This window comes from Ursus americanus, chromosome 1 (assembly GCF_024610735.1).
Source record: "Ursus americanus isolate L20-20 chromosome 1, mUrsAme1.1.p, whole genome shotgun sequence".
Lineage (NCBI taxonomy): Eukaryota > Metazoa > Chordata > Mammalia > Carnivora > Ursidae > Ursus > Ursus americanus.
In genome coordinates, this window is record NC_142127.1 from 50,859,475 (window position 1) to 50,881,037 (window position 21,563).

Genomic DNA, 21,563 nt, shown 5'->3' on the forward strand with positions numbered 1-21,563 from the left:
TAAGTAAGAACCTTCTTGAAGCATTTTTAAAAACTCCCAAATAAGGAGGAAAACCAACATTCCCTTAAGTGTCCCAAGACTTCCACATGGAGGGATATCTCCTACTTGGAAGCTTAAAGTTTTAAAACCATAAACAGAATGTCTTTCATTTTACCTTTGTGGTTGAGTCAGAAAATTACAGTGCAAAATTACAGACATTTTAATCTATCGAAAAGTGTGTTTTACTGTGAAGTCCAGCCACTGACGACGTGTGAATCTTCAAAACCATGTATGTCCTCTCTTTCACAGTATTTTTGGGTTCAGCAGCTCGTCAGAAAAGGCAAGTGGAATAACTTAACCTTCTTAATTCATGCAGTTAACTTTGCTCTGGACAGGATTCCATCTAATGTTGTTCTGCCTTCTAATCCCTTCCTTCAGGGGACTCTTCAACAGAGATGAGCATATACGCAAGCTTGTTTAAGGAAAACAACATTACAGGAAAGCGACTGCTTCTTCTGGAGGAAGAAGACCTGAAAGACATGGGCATCGTCTCCAAGGGGCACATCATTCACCTGAAGGTACCTCAGAGATGGAGGACGTTTGGGCCACGGTCTCTACTGAGCACCTGCCTTGTAGCAGACCCCGTGTCAGAGCTGAGGATACACACACGAATGCATGGCTGTTCCAGTCCTGAAATACTTCCACACCAGCTGATAATCAGCTGCCGTCCCCATGGGACCCCTACTCCCTCTCACAGTCCAAGAGCAGAAGGGTTAACGCCCGGCACAGCAGAAGTCACCTAGATACACCTGATATCACTCCGTGGCCTCAGGCAGCCTCCCATCTAGCAGAGAAGAGAGGTGCTAATCATGCAAGAGTGGTCAGATGACAGCTGCAGGAGATGCCACACAGGGGAAGTGAGGGTGGGTGTGGAAAGTCTTCCGCAGAGACGTTAAGGAGAGCAGAAGGACAGCGGGCATGAGCCGGGTGAAGGGGACCTGGAAACATGGCTGTGTGGTGCCCGCAGAACCGCCATCCACCCGGGAGGAAAGGAGGCGACTTCGTGTGAGGCCGGAGAGGCTGGGGATCCCCTGGGCATCCCTAAGGGTGCTGCACCTGCCCATGGACTGAGCGAAAGTTAAGCCACCAGAGCACCCCACATCGTGGGGACATGACTTCAGTTCACAGTGTCTGTAATTCTGACCTGGTACTGACACGACCACCGGGGATTTCATCCTTCATTTGCTCAGGAAATGCCACCACGTCCCCTCACGCTGAAGTCCTGAACAGTTGCAAAGCTAAACCTGTTTTTGTTGCCGTGGCTTCCCCCGCCCCCCGTAGTTTAGCAACCAGATCTATCTGTTTTGTCTTGTTCTTTAGTTACTCAAACCAAGTAATTCCTGGCATCTCTGTGGACATTGTTATTAGTCAGAGGTCTGTTTCAAGAGAGATCTTAGGATAAAATCACTTTGTTCCCCGAACCTCTTCAACCCCAGTGTGGGTGGATGGAGTGGGCACAGGTTAGAAAGAAGAGAAATCAAAGGAGGAAATGTAGAAAAAGCAGCTTCTTAGCCAAATCCACATCTCACCAAGTCTCTACCAACATACCAACTCCTTTTGCCTTTACTTCCGTTAGAGCCACCAATGTGGCCTTTCTAAAGAAATCCCCTCTGAGGTCCAAACAGAACCCATCTACCTCTGTTCTGTGGGCCCTGGGCCCATGCAAGGAATATCCTTACAGCCCCTCAGCACCTGCTGGATGACGGCTTAGCCTTAACCTCACTACCTTTTCCCTCTTAGGCTATGGGTAGGAAACCTCATGCATAAACATACATCTCAAAGGCTGGCAAGTAATTTAATCTTGAACTCTGGGTGTGGGCACGTCCACCTTGCAAAGCTAAGCTGGCTTCGATGGGCTGCAGTAGGAAAAATTATTTTCTGTAGTGCAGAGAAGTTTCAGGGTTCCAACAGAGCAATGTGGTAAATCTTGTCCTGTTTGGCAGAAGACAAGATGCTCCCATGTCCCCTTCCCCTCTGCTGTCTTCGATAAAGGACCCGACATTCCTTAAGGAGCTGTTACAAAACCATAGTGATTTAAATATTCCGAGCTGGCCTAGGACAAAGTGCCCTCTCCGTGCTGGGTGGTATCATTAGGGCAAGCACTGTCCAAACTTAGTATTGTTCAGCAAAATCAGAGAATGCCTACAAACTGCAAGACTGGGCCTGTGCACATACAGAGAAGAATCCCGCCCTTGAGTGTACGTCCCAGAGAAGAGAGAAAACATGTACATACAACTCTCATAAGAGTTTTGGCAGTTGGGAGCAAAGGAACTATTCTCTACCTCTGTTTGGGAGGGGCTGTGGGGGGCGGTGAGAGGGAAAACTTCCTGGAGTGGGCTGGACCCTTGAGCTGGATCTTGGAGAAGGGCAGAATTTGAAATGTAGACAGGAGCAGGAAAGGCAAAAACATGAATCCAGACAGAATAAGGAGTTAAGAGAGAAAGAAACAGAAGAGAGTGTAAAGGAACAGAAAAAACGGGTCCGATGCAAGGAGCAAGAGGTGGCTCTGTCTGATGGAAGCCTTGGGAGGGGGGTAGGCCTCAAGCCACAGAAGCGGAGGGGACGCGAGGCCAGACCCTGGACAGCTCAGGGCTCCAGGCCAGGGGCCTGGAGTTGGACCAGCTATGAGGAGTACTGGAAGTTTTGAGAATTGGTATGTTTAAAACTTTGTTTCTGCAAGTTGTGGATTAGAAAGGAGAGGCTGGGTTTTGAAAGACCAGTTCAGAGGTTATGATACAAAGTAATAAGGCCTAGCTAGTGTCATGAAAATGTGAATAGAGAAGGGAAGGATTCCAGGGGAAGCGATCTGTTTGCAGGTTCAAGAAGAAAAGTATAGTGAACCCACACCACAACAGGGAGTAACCTCAATACCACCATGTGGGGTGAAAGAGACCACACACGAAATGTCACATACTGTAGGATGCCATTTACATGAAATATCCAGAAAACAGGTAAATCCACTGAGATAGAAGACAGATTAGTGGTTGTCAGGGACTGGGTAGAGGAAGGAATGAGCAGTGACTATGAGTGGGCACAGGGTCCCCAAATGTTTTGGAACTAGACAGAAGTAGTGGCTGCACAGCATGGCGAAGATACGAAATGCTACTGGTTCAGCACACTTTAAAACGATTAATTTCATGGTAGTGAATTTCACCTCAATAAAGAAATAAAAAGAAGGAAAGTACAGCTGCATGTACACGCCTGACCACGAACACTCTTCCAGCTGGGAAGCCTTCTCTATTGGATGGCCCGTGTGCCTTCAAGAAGGGTGCGTGGGGCAAGGAGAGGTCAAGGAGCCTGGGCAGGAGGAAAAGGGGGACGCCCACCCAGGAAATAGGACAAGGAGGAGAGAATGGTGTCACAGGCGCCAAAGGTTGAAAAGCTTTACAAAAATTAGACTCTTCTAATGCTGCAGAGAAGCCAAGAAACGCATAGAGAAAAAGTGCTCCTTGGAAGAGCTAGTTGGGATGGCGTCAGTGCAGTGTCCTCTACTCATGAAGCAGAGTGTCTGCCTTGAGCTCCAAAAGAAGGAGCATGCCAGTTATCTGTGGGGGGACCCGCGCCTGCCCTGAAACTCACGGATGAGAACGCGTATACGCACGAAGACAGCTCCCAGAGAGGGGAGTCTCGAGCCAGCTGTATGGCCCGTCCACCTAACTGCTCAAACCATGGCTACGTTACTGGCCTCTCGGGGGGCTTGGCCAACGTGTGACACTCCCTCAAACTCAGCCGGGTCGTGGGTATTTCTTATAACAAATAAGCTTATTTGACAGAGAAGGATTAAGGGGAAACTATGACGGAAGCTTGCTTTGGGAGATCCTGTACACATTCATGGGGATATGAGGATAAGTAATGCTTTGAGCTGGGCCTCTGGGGAGAGGACACCAGGTGAATACCTGCAGACTAGAGGAGCCCTCCTGGTACCTGTCAGACACACACACACACACCCGATGGTGAGAATGTGCCCTCCATTCTCTGCTCTTTCACTAAGGAAAGCATAGTCATTTCTTTCTCAGAGAGACTCTCAGCCCATAAATGGTAGGTCATGAAAGTGAGCAGTCCTTCTGCCTACCCTTTTGCCAGGCGGTTGCCCCTTTCAGGCCGTCTCAGCATCCTTCTCCCCGTGCCCGGAAGCCTTCACGTGGAGGCCCATGTGGAAGGAATAGGGCTGACTATCCGTAAGTGTTCATTACATTGTCAAGTGTCAACAGCTTTCATTTCACTTTGAAAAATGCATCTAATTTTTCTCACATTGGCACTTTTTTTTTTTACTCTCTACATGATGTGTTCAGTTCACAGAAAAGCTGGATTATACCTGATGAGTATAAAAAAATCATAATTTAAATTGTCCTCCTTTCCTTTAAGAGTTCTTTGTGCTTCATTGGGGGAGGGAGTGTTGGACACATACCCATAGAAGAGCCCTTACAATGCAGTAAACCCTCGAGCGAGAGTTCAGGCTCGGTGAAAGTCTCTGGTGATATATTCATGTTCTTTGTTGTTTTTCCCACAGTTACTCAGGGCGACAACTGCATTCTGTACACGAGAACATTAACTTATCACTAGTATACTCCAGCAGGGTGTGAAGAATGGTTTTATTTATGGTGTAGTCTGAGATTTAACATCTTTAAAATATCTTCCTGTTCCATTAAATAATTACAAACTACCTATAATAGTTTGAACAATCAGTTTTATTCTCCATAGATGGTGGATAGTAACATCCCCAAGATATTTTATGGGCGACATAAATAAAGAATGCTTTTATATGTGCACAATAATTTTAATCCCCTCTCGGCACTATCGGATCATTAATAAAGTCATGTTATTGTGTTTTTTTTTTTTTTTTGCAGTCAGCCATTGAGAAATTAACCCATGATTACCTAAACTTGTTTCACTTCCCACCACTAATTAAGGTAAGTAAGGTTTTTTCTTACCGAGAATGTGCTATTTTATTGATCTATGCACCTGCCACATCCACACCTAAATTTGCCAATGTCGGGAACCGTTGTTTGAAGTGAAATTTAATCATTATCTGTCTAACAAAAGGCCCTTTGAGTAAAGCTTAGGATGTGCATAAATTGAACATGCTTGATTCCTGCAGGTTGAAATATTAACAATATATTCGTGATAAGAACAACACATGTCACCTTAGTGACTAGGGGATCTAAGTATTAACACTGTAGGTTAGTACAGTGGCCTCCCACCTGTCCCAGAGACCTTTGCCCCACACATAAGTCACTAAAGGAATTCACACGCTAGGGCTCTGGATTATCTATCACTAGCCTTGTGGGGAGGTGGGAGGTTTATTGTTTGAATAATATGTTAGTATATTTGACGTCTTATTTTGAATATAGTCTAAAGGTATATGGCATATTTTATTACACAGTTAGTAGATATTTGCAGTTAATACACAGAACTCTTCTCGTTCACTATGGTTCTCCATCTCTACGCTCCTGAAGGCTCATTCTGTTCTCTGCTTGGCCCTTCATCCTCATCTGCTCTAGCAAGCACACCGCTCCTCTCTGGGAATAGCTTGCAAACATCCCGAGCGTTATGAATGTCTCCTAGTGTGCACCTTCAGGTGCTGAGTGCATTTCTAGGGTAAAACTAACCTTGTAAGACGGTGACACTCGATCTGTAGCGTGAGATAGATCATGTGGAAATGTTCTCAAAGGCTTAAGGTGTCATTTCTCTTACTTTAATTGTAATTTGGAGCTCAATCCAAAATAACCAAACGTGAATCAGTAGGTTAGAATGGAAACGCTAATGCTGAGAAATCATCTCTTTCATATGAGAAGTGAAAAAGCAAAAACACAACGTATTTGAATAAATCTAGAATAAATGGTGCTTGGTTTTTATGTTTTAGGACTCAGTAGATGAACCTAAAGAAAATGAGGAAAAAATTGTGAACCTTGAACTTGTGTTTGGTTTTCACTTGAAACCAGGAACCGGCCCACAGGTAACTCATATTTTAAATCCTTTGGATAAATGTCAATCTAATTTACTCTTTTTCTCTCTCGGAAGTCTCTGGTTTCATACACCTTCCTCCTGCTCCCAACCAGCCTATAACACAATTCTGAGTAAATTGATGGGCTTCATAAAACAGAATTTGGCTGAAAAGCTGCCAACCTATGTAATCCAGTCTTCTCGCTCTTGTTCAGCTGAAGAGTCCTGTGTGAGGCCACCCAAACCATCAAGGAAACTCACAGCAAAGCTTGGGGTGGGGTGGGGGGTCGGGGCCTATCTGAGTAATTGTTCATGTGGCTGGGCTTCGAGCATCCCATCTTCCTGGTTCTGTTTTCGAATACCGAGAGTAAAACGACACCGAGAGCAGAACCGTACAATATGGAAACCCAAATTATCAGCTCGAAATAGGACGGCAGGGCATTTGACCAACACTCGCTCGGTCAGGCTTTGGCTTCATGTTAACTTCAGAGTACAGCACAGTTATCTGACCTCGGAGGCAGGTTTACGTTCCCTTGGATTACCGTAAACAGCTAGTCATGACGATACCTTCTACTCACTGACCGCTTACTATGTCCCAGGCGTCCAGTACTGAGGTGTAGATGCAACTCCCCCCTGTTACAAGTGAGGGACCCGAGGCTCTGTAGAGTCAATGACTCACCCCAGGATGACTGGGCTTGCAAGCAGCAGAATAAGGATTTGAACACAGGCTTCTGGGACCGCAGAACCAAGCTCTTCTGCACCACCTGTACCTTTCCTTCGAGGCAGACAAGAGACCTTGTGCGAACAACTCCTTACAAGCCCTAGCCAGTTGCTACGGTCGGGCTAGTGTAAGCGCAGCTGGCCCCCGGGCCCGCCACCGATCACACCTCGCTTATCCCAGGCCTTTCCTGAGACCAGTGTTTGGAGTAACTGGAAATTGTTCGGAGGGGTTGAGGGTCACCCAGGGCTTCAAAAGATACACTTTCTAGACACCTGACAGGGCGTCCTGCCTGCACCTGCAGGTCTGCTGGGGCTTCCACTGAATGGAGACCTTCACCTCCCTTGTTTCCCACAGAAGCTGGTTGAGTGAAAGTGGCTCTGACTCCAGGTTTCTTGTATATGGACACTTCCCTTTCTTTCCACGAGTGGGTCACTGTCTGTCTGTTCCTGTTGTTAGAAGCAGCTACAGAAAGCGGGGCAGGAGGGTCAGATCCTCTCTCTCCACCAACAACCAGGCACCCTTCTCACCCTGAGATTCTGTAGCTGTGGGCATTCCCACGTACACATGATGGGCAACAAATTACATATTTTAACCTGTCTTCTTTGAGGTCCTAGACTCCAAGGCACTTAGTAGTCTCTGTTTAAACCATTTTATGGCTTGTAGGTAGTAAAAGAGGGAAAAACTTTCTTGAGAGAGACTTGCCAAAAGTAGTCTCAACCAAGAAAATAATTTCCAGTTAACAAATGACTTGTTAATGTGGAAAACGAAAAAATCCATCTTTTTTAAAAAACTTGGATGATTTCATGATATTTGAGACCAACAGTGGTCTGTTTTGGGCCATAGCTGTGTAGGCTTCTTGAGCCACAGGTGTTCACAAGGCCTACAGTCACTGCGGCTGGTGACAGTCAGCTGACCCTTGGTCAGGCCTACAGAGTCATAATTTCAACCCCACGTTCAGTGGACATTTACAGAGACCTGGCTCTGTGCGAGACGACCAGAATACGACATCACAACTATAGTCTCCAGCTGGCAAGGAGCCCACCACTGATTGGAAGAGGCGAGATCGATGAATGGCTGTAGTACAGAGTGATTTTCTTTTTAACATCATCGTGCACATCATGCAGTGGGGGCACACTGTGTGCACTGAAGGCAGATGCAGAAATGGGTCAGAGAGGGTCTTAAGGTCTTTTTGGTAGAAGTGAGGCTTCAACTAAAATTTTACAACCATTAGGAATTATTTGATGGGAGAAGACATGGAAGGCAAAAGGAATAGCACATGCAAAAACTCAGAAGCCCCAAGCCACGAACACACAGGGACTCTCCTTTGGGTTAGTTCCTATGGGATCTCACAGCTCACCTCGAGCAGCTCCGCCTCTGGACTTAGCATGAAGCGGGTAGACTGGTGTGGTGAGAGTTAAGGCCAGTACAGTGGCTGGCAACCTGTACGAGAGCTATCCGAAGTGCTAAACCAAGGAGTTCAAAGAGTTTTAAGCAGAGAGTAGATGGGATCAGATTTCTGTTTTTAAAAGATCTCTTAGAAGCACAGGGGAGGATGAACTGGAAAGGACCAGGCTAACGTGAGAAAGACTGGGAGCGGGAAATGCAGACAACCTGGTTAAAGGGGACGAGGAGAGAGGTGATGATGACAGTGCCATGTAAGTGCCAAGAGTCCAAGGACTCTGAGACGGAACTGACCAGACTGGGTCACCCGCACGAAATGGGGTGGGGGAGGGGGAGGAGCCAGGATGGTGTCGAGGTTTCCAGTGTGAGCAGCTGGACAGACGATGTTATAATGTAACAGATAAAAAGTGAAATATACAAAGTGGATGTAATGGCACAGTGCTAAAAGTCGAAAGAAGTCACTGGGGTGGATGAGGTCAACCAGGAAAAGCTTTTTTGGAAGGGGTGGATTTTGAAATGAGGCTTGAAGAGGTTCATGGTCATTTGCAAATAATTTCCTGAATATAATATTTAAAGCTTATGCTTAGAGTACTTCTTTCTAAAGAGCTCAGGTTATTTCATAAATATCATCTCATTTATCCCCCTGGCATTTCTGTGAGATGCATAAGGTACAGTGTTGTCATCACTGATCAGGACATAAGAGCAAGAGGAAATGTGTGAGCAGCCTTAGGTGAGGCGAGGACAGAGCTCCGACTAGAAATTACATCTTTATCCTTACCTTCTTCTTAAACATGGGCTAGCTCTCATACCTGATCCAAGATATTTAAGCCATCTGTAAATTTTCATCAGATTAATCCTAGAATAAATTACTGTCCAGTTCTAAACCTACATACCCCAGCATTATGAAATATTTTCCCAAAAATGTGCTTTGAATTGAAATTCCAATTCCCCACATGAAAACCTTGTTACCTTGACCTTTAAAGGTAGAACCCAAGGAAAAAAAGATATCCTCAAAATCCCAACTAACTGAGTTCTCATAAACCCATCTTCACAGAAAAAGTGAAGCCTTTCTGTGACTAGAATAAGTTACAGGAGGACACTGGCGCTTTGCAAGTTCTCTCCAAACCTGGGTTTGCATGGCAGGGAGATCGGCTTGACCGTTTGTTTCGCCTTTTCTTTTACAAATAAAACAAAAGATGCGTTCTAGTTACAGCCACTGGGAAGAATATAGGACAGTGACTTTATCATGAAAATAGCTACATTTTCCCATTGCATCTGAGAAGGCCCACCAGCTCAACGACCACTTGAAACTGGTATGTTGTTTCAGCAACTGGCCTACTAGGAGGAGAGAAAGAAAATATGACCTTGGACACAAATATACAAATACATAAAGAGGAAAAAGCCTTTTGTTGTAAGACTGTCAGCCTTTTGTTCTAAGAATTCAGATACAATTCTTTTTCTTAGCCTCATTTTACAACCAGATGGATTTTGGCACAAAAGTGAGGTTGATTTGTTCAACTGAGGAAAACCATTCACATTTGAGTGTCTATATGCCGGATAGAGTGGCCAAGTGCCACTACATGCCACCTTGCTGTGATCCGTCTTCCTGCTGCACCCTCTGGAGAGCAGGACCTCAGCAGGCAAAAGCCCCATACATACTTTGAGAATTCTCACACAAACGAAGTAGGCTTTTTTTCTTTCTTTTGTGAGACAAACTGGCAGGGAAAATACGAACAGACCAAAGGTTTCACTGGCAATTTAAATTAACAGTAAGTGAGAATGGGTTCTACTCGTGTATATCAAAAGAGTTTGATATACAATCCAATTTCTAAAGAGTAAATTATTAATTTAAATAATGCTATATGTTGAGGCAATCCTGAAGTTTTAACAGTGGAATTGGCAGAAATGGGGTCTTTCTCAACTCAAAATTTTCCTGTGCTCAGGCTTGAAATGCTTGATAATTATTATTATTTCATACCTCTGCCAGACAGTGTGGTAAGTGCTTTTCAAACATTTTTCTCATGTAATTGTTACAAGCTGCCATCCCAGGGAGTGTCATCCCTATATTGTGTCCAGGAGGAACTGAGGAAGGCAGAGAGAAAATTCCCTATCCAGAGGCCCCACCTAGTTAGGGGCAGATCAAGTCCAAGGACTCAACCACTTGTCATAATCCCCTTTCTGGAAAGTATCATCATCCCCCCAAATAGGCATATTGGTAATAAAAAGATAATTTGGGGGACACTTAATACTAAATTACCACTTTTTATTTTGTGTGGGAAATGCCTTGCATTTTGTAATCTAAGGCCTTCGACTTCACACAAAAGGAAAAAGGCTTCCAGAATCTCAGATAGCTCCATGCACCACACACACACACACACACACACACACACACACCCGCCCCCGGGGGTGGCAACCACCCTTTTTTACTGACATATTCAACTCCGTAGAGTTTATTATTATATCTCGTATAAACTCGCCAGTCAACAATATTGATTCTCAAATTGCCAAGGAATAAACTATCAAATCACCCAGCAGTTTTTTCCCCAAGAAACTTTCTGAGACTGTGTCATAAAAATTCAAAAGCAGGGTTAGGAAGGAACTACCTGGGGAATCATGCATTCCTTGTGCGCGCTGGACAGTCACCGACTTTGCCCCTTGTGGCCCAAGTCCTTCCTCTCCCCAGGGAGGCGCGGAAACCTACGGGTCTAAGCTGAAAGCTGAACGCCCCGACAGTCAGGGGACAGGCCTGGGAAACACCCCCGTGTCTCCAGTGGACCCTGAAAGACAGGTGCCTGGACTCCGGTACTTCCTACCAGAGGGCCATCGCTTCCGATTTTCTTTTGAGCGGAATTCTGAAAGAGCAAGTGAACGGGAAAGAGAAAGTAAGAGGAGCATCTTGAAGGTGTGGAAGGGGAACAAGGGCCCCCATCAGAGCGGAAGGCTTTACCGGGCGGCGCTGTCCCCCGGGCTCCCTCTGCGCGGGCCACACGCAGCCTGGCCCCCACGCCTCTCCAGAAGCAATTCGGTCCGTAGTTCTGCACCTCTGGTCGTTTCACCGAGAGGTTAGAAGCAGGTTTAGAAGCCCTGCGTTATTGCAAATACTTCCCACCTACTATCGTGCTTTTAGGTCTTTATTAGTGGATTGTGTATAAAATGTTGCGTTTAATAAACTTAATTGAATCTCCAGGCCCTTTCTCAGAGTACTGTAAATATCAAAAACTGTCAAATAGGGCTTTTTTCCCCCTCTATTGTGTAATTTTTATAAGTGTACAGATAAACATGAATAAAATAACAGGGCACAAAGAAAAGGATTTTGTAAGGAAGTAAAAGCCAACACTTTTTGTAAATTTCACAACAGCTACAAGCAGTGCTTTACATTGATATATCTTGCATTTATTACAAATGTGGTGTAAGGAAGTTTACTTCCCATGATCAACTATTTTTCAGGGGGAAAAATATATGTACACATACACGTTGGTGTGCCTGAGTGTATGAGCCTTCAGTGGCAGAGTTCTAGAAGAAATACAACTTTTAAGGGACCTGGAAGCAGCAAATGCAGCTCAGAATCTGACTGCATGAGTTGCTGCGATTCCTAATCACAATGGGGCTCTACTTCCCCAAACGGGTCAAGCCACCGCCTACAGAACCAGAGCAGAGCCGCTCAGCACATACTTGCTGACAGACTGGCAGTCACATGTAGAAACGGCGCACCCGAAAATGTCTCACAATGGGAGAAAACAGCCCTGACCTGCGGTGTTTGCAGATCTCTATGGTAGAAATATTTTCACCCTGGCCAATTTCGAGTTACCAATCTGATGCCGCTGAACTTGAAGCTGGGAAGAGGTATGAGCCACCAGCACGTGACGGCAGTTCCAGCACACCACTGGATCACTCGTGGTCTTCTTAAGACCCTGAATTTAAGATAGGGAACAGCAAGGAAGTCTACATGATAAAACACAGGTCTGACTATGTGACAAACACGTTACTGTTGGTGTCTAGCTGTAACAATATGTGTAATCAGCTCACGGAGAAGTCCAGTTTCCTAGTGAAGCCGGAGTTGGCTCAGACTTCCTTCAGATGCCACTGGCTTATATAGATACACTGACCGTATGTATGGATCAAAAATTAGGATTTGAGTTTGTAAAGAGTAAGAACAGACTTAATGGAGACAGAGAAACAAAATTTCAATTTGTGATTGTTTAAAATGTTCCAACAGTCATAGTTGTTGACTCCATGATGACAGGCACAGTTGATCCTAAGAGAGGACATCTTTGCTTTTAGGAGCAGATTTTCAAAGCTACTGAGGATCACTGCACAGAGAAGATCTTGATAACTCACAATAACTTTTGTTTCCGGAACCAAAAATTCGGTATTGAGAATAATCAACTATAATAGGGACTGATTATTTGCAATCAAATTAAAAGCACTGCATCAGAAAAACAAAGATGTATAACAACTCTATCAGTCCTGGACATCACTGGTAAACAGTGCCTACTAACTAGGCCAGTGCTTTGGCGTTGTTTTTTTTTTTTTTCCAAAATCATAATTGTTGGCATCACCTCTGAAGTCATGGGAAGGGAGGAGAATTTAGCAAACTGTTTTAATATTTTTGAGTGTCCTGGATAAAAGTCAATTTGCAGCCCAGTGGCCAGCATTTAAAAAAAGCTTACACAGTAATTAGGTAAGCTAGAACACCTTCTATATTGGTTAAGAAACTCAGTCTTAAGAATAGATTCTTAATTATTCAAAAATCAATAGCAAGACTGTTTTTTTCCCAAGATGAATACCTAGTACCTTCCAATTCTAAATAGAATTTAAAAACCCCCCAAAAACCCTAAAACGAGAAAGCCCTTTCCAAACATGTCAGCTAACATCTAAACCATTTCAGGTAGTCAAGTGTGTCACGCATCATATGAAAGTATGTCTCCATTGATTTCTTTCCTTTTAACAGCATCCCTAAAGTCCCTTTTTCATACATAACTCCAATAACAAGCCCCCAAAAGGCAATATAACAACCTTATCTCTACTGGTGTCTAGTTGGCACCAATCTGCCCTGACCTTAGACACAAGCCATTGTTAAGGGTATAACGCATTTACATATTTTGCAATAAAACATCAGTTATTTGCATTACTGTGTCAAGTTTTATTTGATTCTTTCACCTAAAAATGACTCATTTTCCTTTCTTGTATTTTAAAAACCAACTACTCTAAGCTTGTTTGAGAATAATCAAAAATTGCCCATTTAGCTAGAAGTCATTTTCTTTTCAAAAGGCAAATGTTATTTAATCTTTCAGCTGTTCATTGTGCCATCATAAATACTTTCTTTTCAGCACAGTTGTGGGGACTGAAATGAGCCCGCTAATTGCCTCCCATTCCGACTGACATGTGGTGGTTTAGTGGAAAGAGAACACAGCGGGGAGAAGGAAATAGAAGGCTGAGAAAATGAGAGCTAATTATTTTCACTGCCTCATGTCAGGCTCTGTGTCAGCCTTGTTTTTACAAACTGGAAGGTTGAGCACTAAATAAAACAAACCGGCGTCATGTTTTTATATACTGGCAGTGTCATGGAAGCAGCTGCACATCTCAAAGACAATATAATGCCTGCGTTCGCATGGACACCATCTGACAGACACTGTGAGCCACGGCTAATGAGGACATCACAGTGGTGCCAAGTGAAAGGTGCTGAATTATGTATGATTCTTCATCAGTACAGCAATAGTCCTGTACATCATTATGAGACATTGTTTTGCTGAAGAGATTAAAACATTCTTAGTTCCAGACCCTGCAACCTATACGCGCTGAAAGAGGTTATTAATGGAATTTTTAGGGAGAGCTTCTTGTAGGTTTCTTTTTGGTTGAAAAACACATCTCGTGGGACAAAGCCGCGATGGGTCATGACACCGTATAGATAAAGAAGAGAAGCAAATTAACCGTACTTGCATTATCTTCTTTTTAAAGGCAGCATAATAAAATAGAGAGTAGCGGGCTTATCCATAATGATAAATAACCCAGGTGCTATCACGGGATGTTCCGCTCTCCTGCCTTTAAAACAGCAGGTTTCAGCAGCTGAGCTACATAATAGCAACGCACGGAAAGGAGCCTTCGGAGGCCTAAATCATCAACATCTTACTACTTTTAATACCAGCATGACCAACAGTTCCACCGCATTTTTTATTTCATCTTACGCTACTTCTTACATTTTCCGACACAGTCACCTGCTAGGAGACTGTTTCCCTTTCTCCCCTCTTGAATCTTAAAAAGTTTATTCCGACTTCTGTTTTATATTTTAAAATGTTTCCTCCATACAGGCCTAAGGTGGAGGGACCTCTTTGCTAGAATCCTGAGCAATCTCTGGTGATATTTCTTTTTCTCCATCTGTGGGGGGCAGGGGAGACGGAAGGGGGAAGACAGAGATGGGATTTTAAAACTCAATGTCTTTACCATTAGACTAGGCATGCCCAGGACCTAAATTCCGGCCCCGGCGCAGCTAAGTGAACTTGACGCAAATCTCTGCATTTTTCTGAGCCTCAGTCTACTCATCTGTAAAATGGAGATAGGGCTATCTGCAACAGGGTAAGGCTGGAAGGATTAAGTAACATGGACAAATCTCAAAACCACCATGCCGAGTGAAAGAAGCCAAACAAATACAAGTGCTTACTGTCAAGTTCCAATTTGGTCAGGTTCTGGAGCGGGCAAAATGAATCTATGGTGATAGAAATGGGAAGAGTGGGCACCTCCACTTGTGCGGGGAGCATCCGCTGGGAAGGGACATGAGGAAACTTTCTAGGGTAGTGGGAATATCTAGTTTGTTTGGGTGGTTACGCTGGTGCATAGAGTTGTCAAAATTCATCAACTGGTACACTTAAAAATCTGAGCATTTTATTGTTTGCAAAGTATATACCACCTCAATAAAAAATATATCAAAATTTTTTTTGTTTGTAATCTGCAGGTAGAAGTGATCTCTAGGAGCCTGAAAGTCTAATGTGGGGTCTGTTTCCCTCTGAAATATCCTGAATAATCTTGGCCCTAGATTCTTTAAGGTTTATCTATAGTGTTCATATTTGTAAGAGAGAGTGAGCAACCGATTGATTGTTGTCCCTGAACTGCCTAGAACTTGAAACAATATTTAAAGTTAATTTCTGTGCTATCTTCAATCCCTTTTTCTAATAGCAAAATTTACCTCTATATGGATCATTTCTTTGTACTCCCTCCCTTCCTTCCATCTTTTTTTTTGGGGGGGGGTGGGAGGGAGAAGGGATGTCTATGTTTGGCATCACTTGTACTAGCTTGGAACTCCAAAGAATTTTAAACAGCTTGCAAAGAATGTAATAGTGATTTCTCACAAAGAGATACTTAAACTAGCATTAACTGAGTGTTGTTTAGGGTTTTATCTTCATAGTGTTAAGAGTTTCTGTTTTACTTGGCCAGTAATCTTAATTCAGAAAATTTTTTAACAAAATTGGCAATGCAGAAGTGGTGCAAATGGAATGCTTTCTCCTCCTCCATTAACCACACTTGCTTCTAAAATTATCCAGGTATTTCAGCAGCTGCTTAGATAAATAGTACATATCCTGGGCACCCAACAGCACTGTCATTCTTTTCATCAGTTTCAAATGCAAAAACTCCCCTCTTCCCTACAAAATTCCATTCATTTCTCGTAGATTTGCACTGAGAGGCAGATGATCCAGTTAGTGGAAAGGTTTGGATAGCCATTTTTTGCTACTCAAAGCAAAGAACATCCCAAGGGCCCAGCACTGCTCCTGCACCAGTGCCTTTTTCCTACTGATTAGTAGTAGCATTCCCTCGAAATGTGCACCAAGATACAAATTTGAAGAGTGAGAACGTTCTCTTGGGAGGGAATCTAGCTATGAAATAAAAAAATCCACGGTAGTCGGACCTGTCCCCACGATCCGCTTGTGCAACTAGATGGGAGCAGGTTGTTTCTGGTTTGGAGAGTGGAAGTCATGCCTAGCTACACAGCCTGAGCCAGGGCTGGAGGAAAGTGTTGGTGATTCCAAATACTGGCCAGATGAATCAAGGAAAGGAGCAGACAGACAGACAGACAGTGGAATGGCAGCATCTGCACTTTTAATGAGGATCTTTTTCAATAAGGGTGGGGGGGAAATACGCTATGTTGGGCTTATTAGAGACTGAGCATTTCAGTCTCTGCCATGGAGACTTACAAAGGAATTCACCAAGATAATCTGGACGGTTTGTTGACTCTGCAAGACAGAACTCCTCTGTGCTGTAATTCTTAGCTTTGTACCCATAACAAGGAAAAGTTCAGGATGCAGAAAAGACTGAGGGTTTGGAAACCTGCTCGTTATAGCAGCCAAGAGACCATCCAGCATCAAGCCTGAACTCCACCACTTGCTGTCTATGTGATCTTGCTCAAATTACCTCATCTCTCTATGCTTCAGTTTCCTCGGTAAGACAGGGCTCTTGGGCTGTCAATCACCTCTCATAGCCATTTCCTCCAGACATCCACTGGTGCCCATTGGTAGGGCTGCATTAGGATCTGTGGAAGCAGGAAAGGGCGGAACTGGTGCTTATATAATCCATCTGTGTCGGAAGATACAAGTTTCTTCCCTCTTCTATTTATTATATGACCAGTCCTTGTTATGTTGCCACTGGCCACACCTTTTTTTGCAACACTGATACGTTCCTTGGCACCAGACTTATTCAGTATCCTCTGGATCCCCAAACTCCTGCCCAAGTAAGATGCTCTGACCCAGCCCGCCTGCTCTGGCTGGATCCCTTTTCTAAATACGCTGTACCGTCCTGCCTGTCAAAGCGCACTCAACTTCTGGCCAAGTCCCAATCTTAGATGGTTACTGGACGGTGGGCTGGCTAGTCTGATAAACTCACTGGAGCTGTGCTGGGGACTAATATTGTAACAATAATTATAATTGCTCCTTTGCAAGCTCCTAATTTGGCTCTGGCACTGTGCTGAGTACTTTATTTACATTATCTCATTTCATCCTCACACAACACAATAACCCACTTGTGAATAAAAAACAGAGATTCAAACAGGTGGTATAGTGGCTAAGGTTGGGGGGGGGGTGACAAAACTGGGATTCAAGCTCAGAGAGTTGGACTTTAACTGTCCTCTTTTCACGTCATGCCCTGCTACTCCTCCAGTAACGGCTTAATGTGTTTTCCTTTTCGATATTATTTCTATCTTAACAATTATCATCAACACTTTAAACCAAACGAGAAAGGAACGGGGCCATTTCAGACTGCCAGGGGTGAAATGGTTTTGGAAAAGGAGTCCACTGAGACTCCCGTGGGCTCTGAGAATACAGAGTTGTCTGCTTTTGATTTCTGTCTGTCAGGATTTGAGAGTTGTTCTCGAGACGTCCACAGTGACTCTTGAATGTTTCCGATTCAAAAATCAATACCCATGTTTCTGTCACTCACATCAGGCCAAAATCAATAGTTCACCCTGGTAAAAGTGAATGGTTTTTAAATCCAAGCCCACATTCCCACTACCCGGTCTCTACCAAGAAACGGAAAAGGTAGCAATTTTGCATGTAAGACTGTAAATTAGGCTCATAAATATGCACAGTTGTTACTTTTAGTGATGTTATTGATGATTTAGTTCACCTTACTGTTATGAAAACCTTTTCAATGATCGATTGGTCAAGAACTCATTACATGGCATCCTGTCTCAGTTGGGTCCTGTGGAATTCAATACCTTGTTTAAATCCTGGTAGCTGTGAGCAACGCTCATTGACAATTTAATGACTCGATGTGTAGTAAAAATGCCAGGAGTACCTGAGGGTAATAAGAAATTGAGCAGAATTTAAAGAATTCCATGACTTTATTTGTGGGTTACTTTTCTTAACTAGGTAACAATGAAATCATAGATGCCCTGAAAAAAACTAGCAATTATGTCAGGGCACTGACAGATTAGGTTAATAATTTAGGTGAACACAGCAAATTCTTTTCCTTTCCCACCCAGCTTTGTAATTTAACGAAATGGATAATGCTCCCCTTGTCTTATAATGCCTTTGAGTATCGTTTTATTGCTTCTGCACTATCTTTTAGGGTGCAGGTAAAAGCCTTTCTTTCAGATAAGAGAAAACATGTGAAAAGTAAAAGGTCTGTAACCTTATTACGGGGATCCTTGTTTTTCCAAGTTGGACTCTGGGGAACAGGGAAGCAGTTGCTGCAGGGGAGGACATGTCACCACTTGCTTTTTTGGTTGTATTAGCCAGATATCCTCTAGTCCTTCTCCCACTTGCCTGTTGTCGATAGCTAGTCCAATGGTGGAGCTCTGAAAACCAACCAGTGAGTACATCCTGCCACCCGTCCCAACTGCCCTTCCCTCTTGGTAACTCCTCCAACTTTGGAGCCAGGCAGCCTTGTGGTATTATAACCTCACCTCCACCACTTACTGGCCAGGAAGCCCTGCGAAAGTTCCTTATTTATCTGAGCCTCATTTTTCCTCACCTAATGGGAAAGTAAAGCTAACTTGCAGGGTTACTGTGGATATCGAACAAAATAGCACCATGTCAGTACCCAGCAGATGCCTGGAGCAGATGAAGCACTCCACAAATGTGAGTTCCCACCTGTCAGCCCCTTCTCAACAGAGAGCTGCTCTGAGCCTGTGCACAGTAGGGTCTGCCCGCCGGCCTGAGGTCAAGGAGAGTTCTCGGGCTGTGAGGTAGGAGAGTGGAGCAGAGGGAATCGGGCATTTCCACCCAACCTGAAGTCTTTCACTTGTGATTTGACTCACTTAATTCCAAAACTGGACAGGCAAAAGAAAAAGATAGAAGTAAAATTCATCTTTTCTAAGGCTTTTTATTCTAGCCACTGCTTGAGAAGGCTCTTGCCATTTCAGAGAAGAGCAATCATGACTCCAAACAGTCATTATCCTGCCCAGTTATCTCAGGGCCCACGTTGCCGGGGCAGCGGTGGCTCCAAAACAAAGAAATACTGAGAGATTTGTCCATTCTGAGCGACTAATTTGACTTACGTTGGCCGAGAGCTCGGTTTTCACGTTATTGAATAGACCTTTTCCTTCACTAATTGGCTCTCCGTCTTGTGAATGTGGCTGGGCAAAGAGGGTCATTCCCCTCAGGCATGGTCCCTGCTTGGTTCTGCAATTTGTCTAGAAGCTTTCTTAAAACATTGAGCTCCCCCAGCCTCCTGCTGAAGCCAACAGGTTTTCAACAGCCTCTTTGTTAGTGTTTTTCCATAATAATTTTGTCTGAGCTTGCTCAGGAGACATTCCAGGTCTACTTCTATGAGAGCATTTTCTAGTTTCAGCATGTAAGGTACTTGGTACATTATCCTTAACCTCTCAGAATCCTTCATTCTTCAAATAACATGAGAGAAGGTGAATTTATGGTCCAGGGGTCCAATTGGGTGCAAAGACATGGCTTATTTTTCCTTTTAATTGCACACACAGTGTTTGTCCCCCCACATTTTTATTATTAAATTATTCATACAGCAAAGTTAAAAAATATTTATAGTGAACCCTCCTGTACCCGCCTCCTAGATTCAGCCACTAACATTTTATTCTACTTGCCTTATCACATATCTATCACTCTAGCCATATATCAATCAATCCTTATTTTTTGATGCATTTCAAAGTAATCTGCAGACAGCAGTACACTACACATACCTCAGTATATTAGAATTCAATAAGAAGTACACACATCTTAAGTATACAATCACTGAGTTTTGACAAGTGCATATGCCTATGTAACCCAAACCCCTATGAACAGAGTGTTAGCACCCCCAGAAAGTCTCATCATGCCCCTTCCCACTCAATCCCCATCTGCAGAAGCAAACCCTTCTGAATGTTTTCCACCATAGATTGGTTTTATCTGTTCTAGAATGTTATATGAACGGAATCCTTTGTATGTTATTTTTTTGGTATGAGACTTCTTTCACTCACTATAATGTTTCTGAGATTTAGCCATGTTGCTGCATCAGTGATTTGTTCCTTTGCATTACTAAGTAACATTCCATTCTACAAATATATCACACCCATTCCCCTAAGGATGAACACCTGGCCTATTTCTGGGGTTTTGTTTTGTTTGGGGGGGGGGTTGGCTATTATGGTAAAGCTGCTCAGAACAACACTGTACAAGTCTTTTTTCATTCCTCTTGGGTAAATACCTAGGAGTTGAATTTCTGGTCATCGAATAGATGTTTATATATACAGATATATGTTCATAGTAAATTGCCAAAACTTCCCCGAGGTGATTGTACCATTCACACTTCTACCAGCAATCCAGTAGCTCCAAATCCTGGCCAACATTTGATGTTATCAATCTTAGCCATTTGGTGGGCATATAGTGGTATCTCATTGTGGTGACATTTTAATTCACATTCCCCTGACTAATGACGTAGAGCACTTTTTTACTACAGAGTGGTTTTACTGAAAATTTAACATCATTTAAAAAATCTAGAGGTTTCACATAAAAATCCAGATATCCAGCTTTTCATGAAACCTCAAAGGACCTAGCAAGACTGAGCTCATATTCCCACATGGAGACAATCAACAGAAGCTGAGTGGCTGTCCCTTTAGGGCAGATGCCCTTTAGCCCCCAGTGTCCTAACCCTCCCACAACTCCCCAACACATGGGCCAGTTATCAGTCACCATATATCACGTTTGCAGTTTTCCTTCCTGTTAAGAGGAAAGTGAGCTATTTCTTGAGCCTATATTACTATCAATACTGGAAAAGTGAAAGTTAGATCAAGAGGGCCTTATATTTCAAAATGGGAAGTCCACATTTCTTTGTGTGAATGAAAAAATATTCTAACAAACAATGTTTAATATGTAAATTAAATGGGTCTACTTTGAAAGATTACAATTTAGGGCTCTATAATGAAACTGCCTGGCTTTACTCATTTTTATTATCTGCCTGGCTCCTTTAGGACTTTGAGTTTGCAACTCCTGTGACAGCACATTTACATTGATGAATTATGTCTCAAGACTGCACTAACCGGGGGTTATTTTGATATATAAAAAGATTTAATTTCATGTCGTTTTTTCAAAAGAGGAAAAAAAATACTTCAATAATATTTCATTCAGAAAACTTCGTGTTACAAAACATTGAAACTAAAACAAATTGTTTCAATTTCTGAAATTCTATAATTTTGCTTTTAATTCCAGGATTGTAAGTGGAAAATGTATATGGAGATGGATGGGGATGAAATTGCAATAACCTACATCAAAGATGTGACATTCAACACTAACCTACCCGATGCAGAGATTTTAAAGATGACAAAGGTAGGGTTCTATTTACGGCTTAAAAGCTTTTTTGAATTCACAGATATCAAACAAAGACATTAAAATCCCCCAGCAGTGTGCTTTTGTGCTTGTCGATGTTCACATCAGCTGGGCCTCAAGCTGGCTGTTGAAAGGCACATTTTATTTAGCAGATTGAGATCATAATAGTTTTTTGTTAAAATTCCACTTATGCTGTGTGAACTAAAAAG

General features: G+C 43.3%; 1 protein-coding gene across 2 annotated transcripts in view; it reads left to right on the forward strand.

Moving 5' to 3' along the window:
• MAP3K20 (mitogen-activated protein kinase kinase kinase 20) overlaps positions 1 to 21,563 on the forward strand; it is a 170,028-nt gene that overhangs the window by 139,088 nt on the left and 9,377 nt on the right. For both annotated transcript variants that reach the window (XM_045779685.2, XM_045779680.2), the window contains exons 13-17: positions 289 to 319; positions 418 to 557; positions 4,887 to 4,949; positions 5,903 to 5,995; positions 21,238 to 21,354. In XM_045779685.2, the coding sequence (XP_045635641.2) occupies positions 289 to 319; positions 418 to 557; positions 4,887 to 4,949; positions 5,903 to 5,995; positions 21,238 to 21,354 (444 nt within the window). The remainder of the gene's footprint in view (positions 1 to 288; positions 320 to 417; positions 558 to 4,886; positions 4,950 to 5,902; positions 5,996 to 21,237; positions 21,355 to 21,563) is intronic.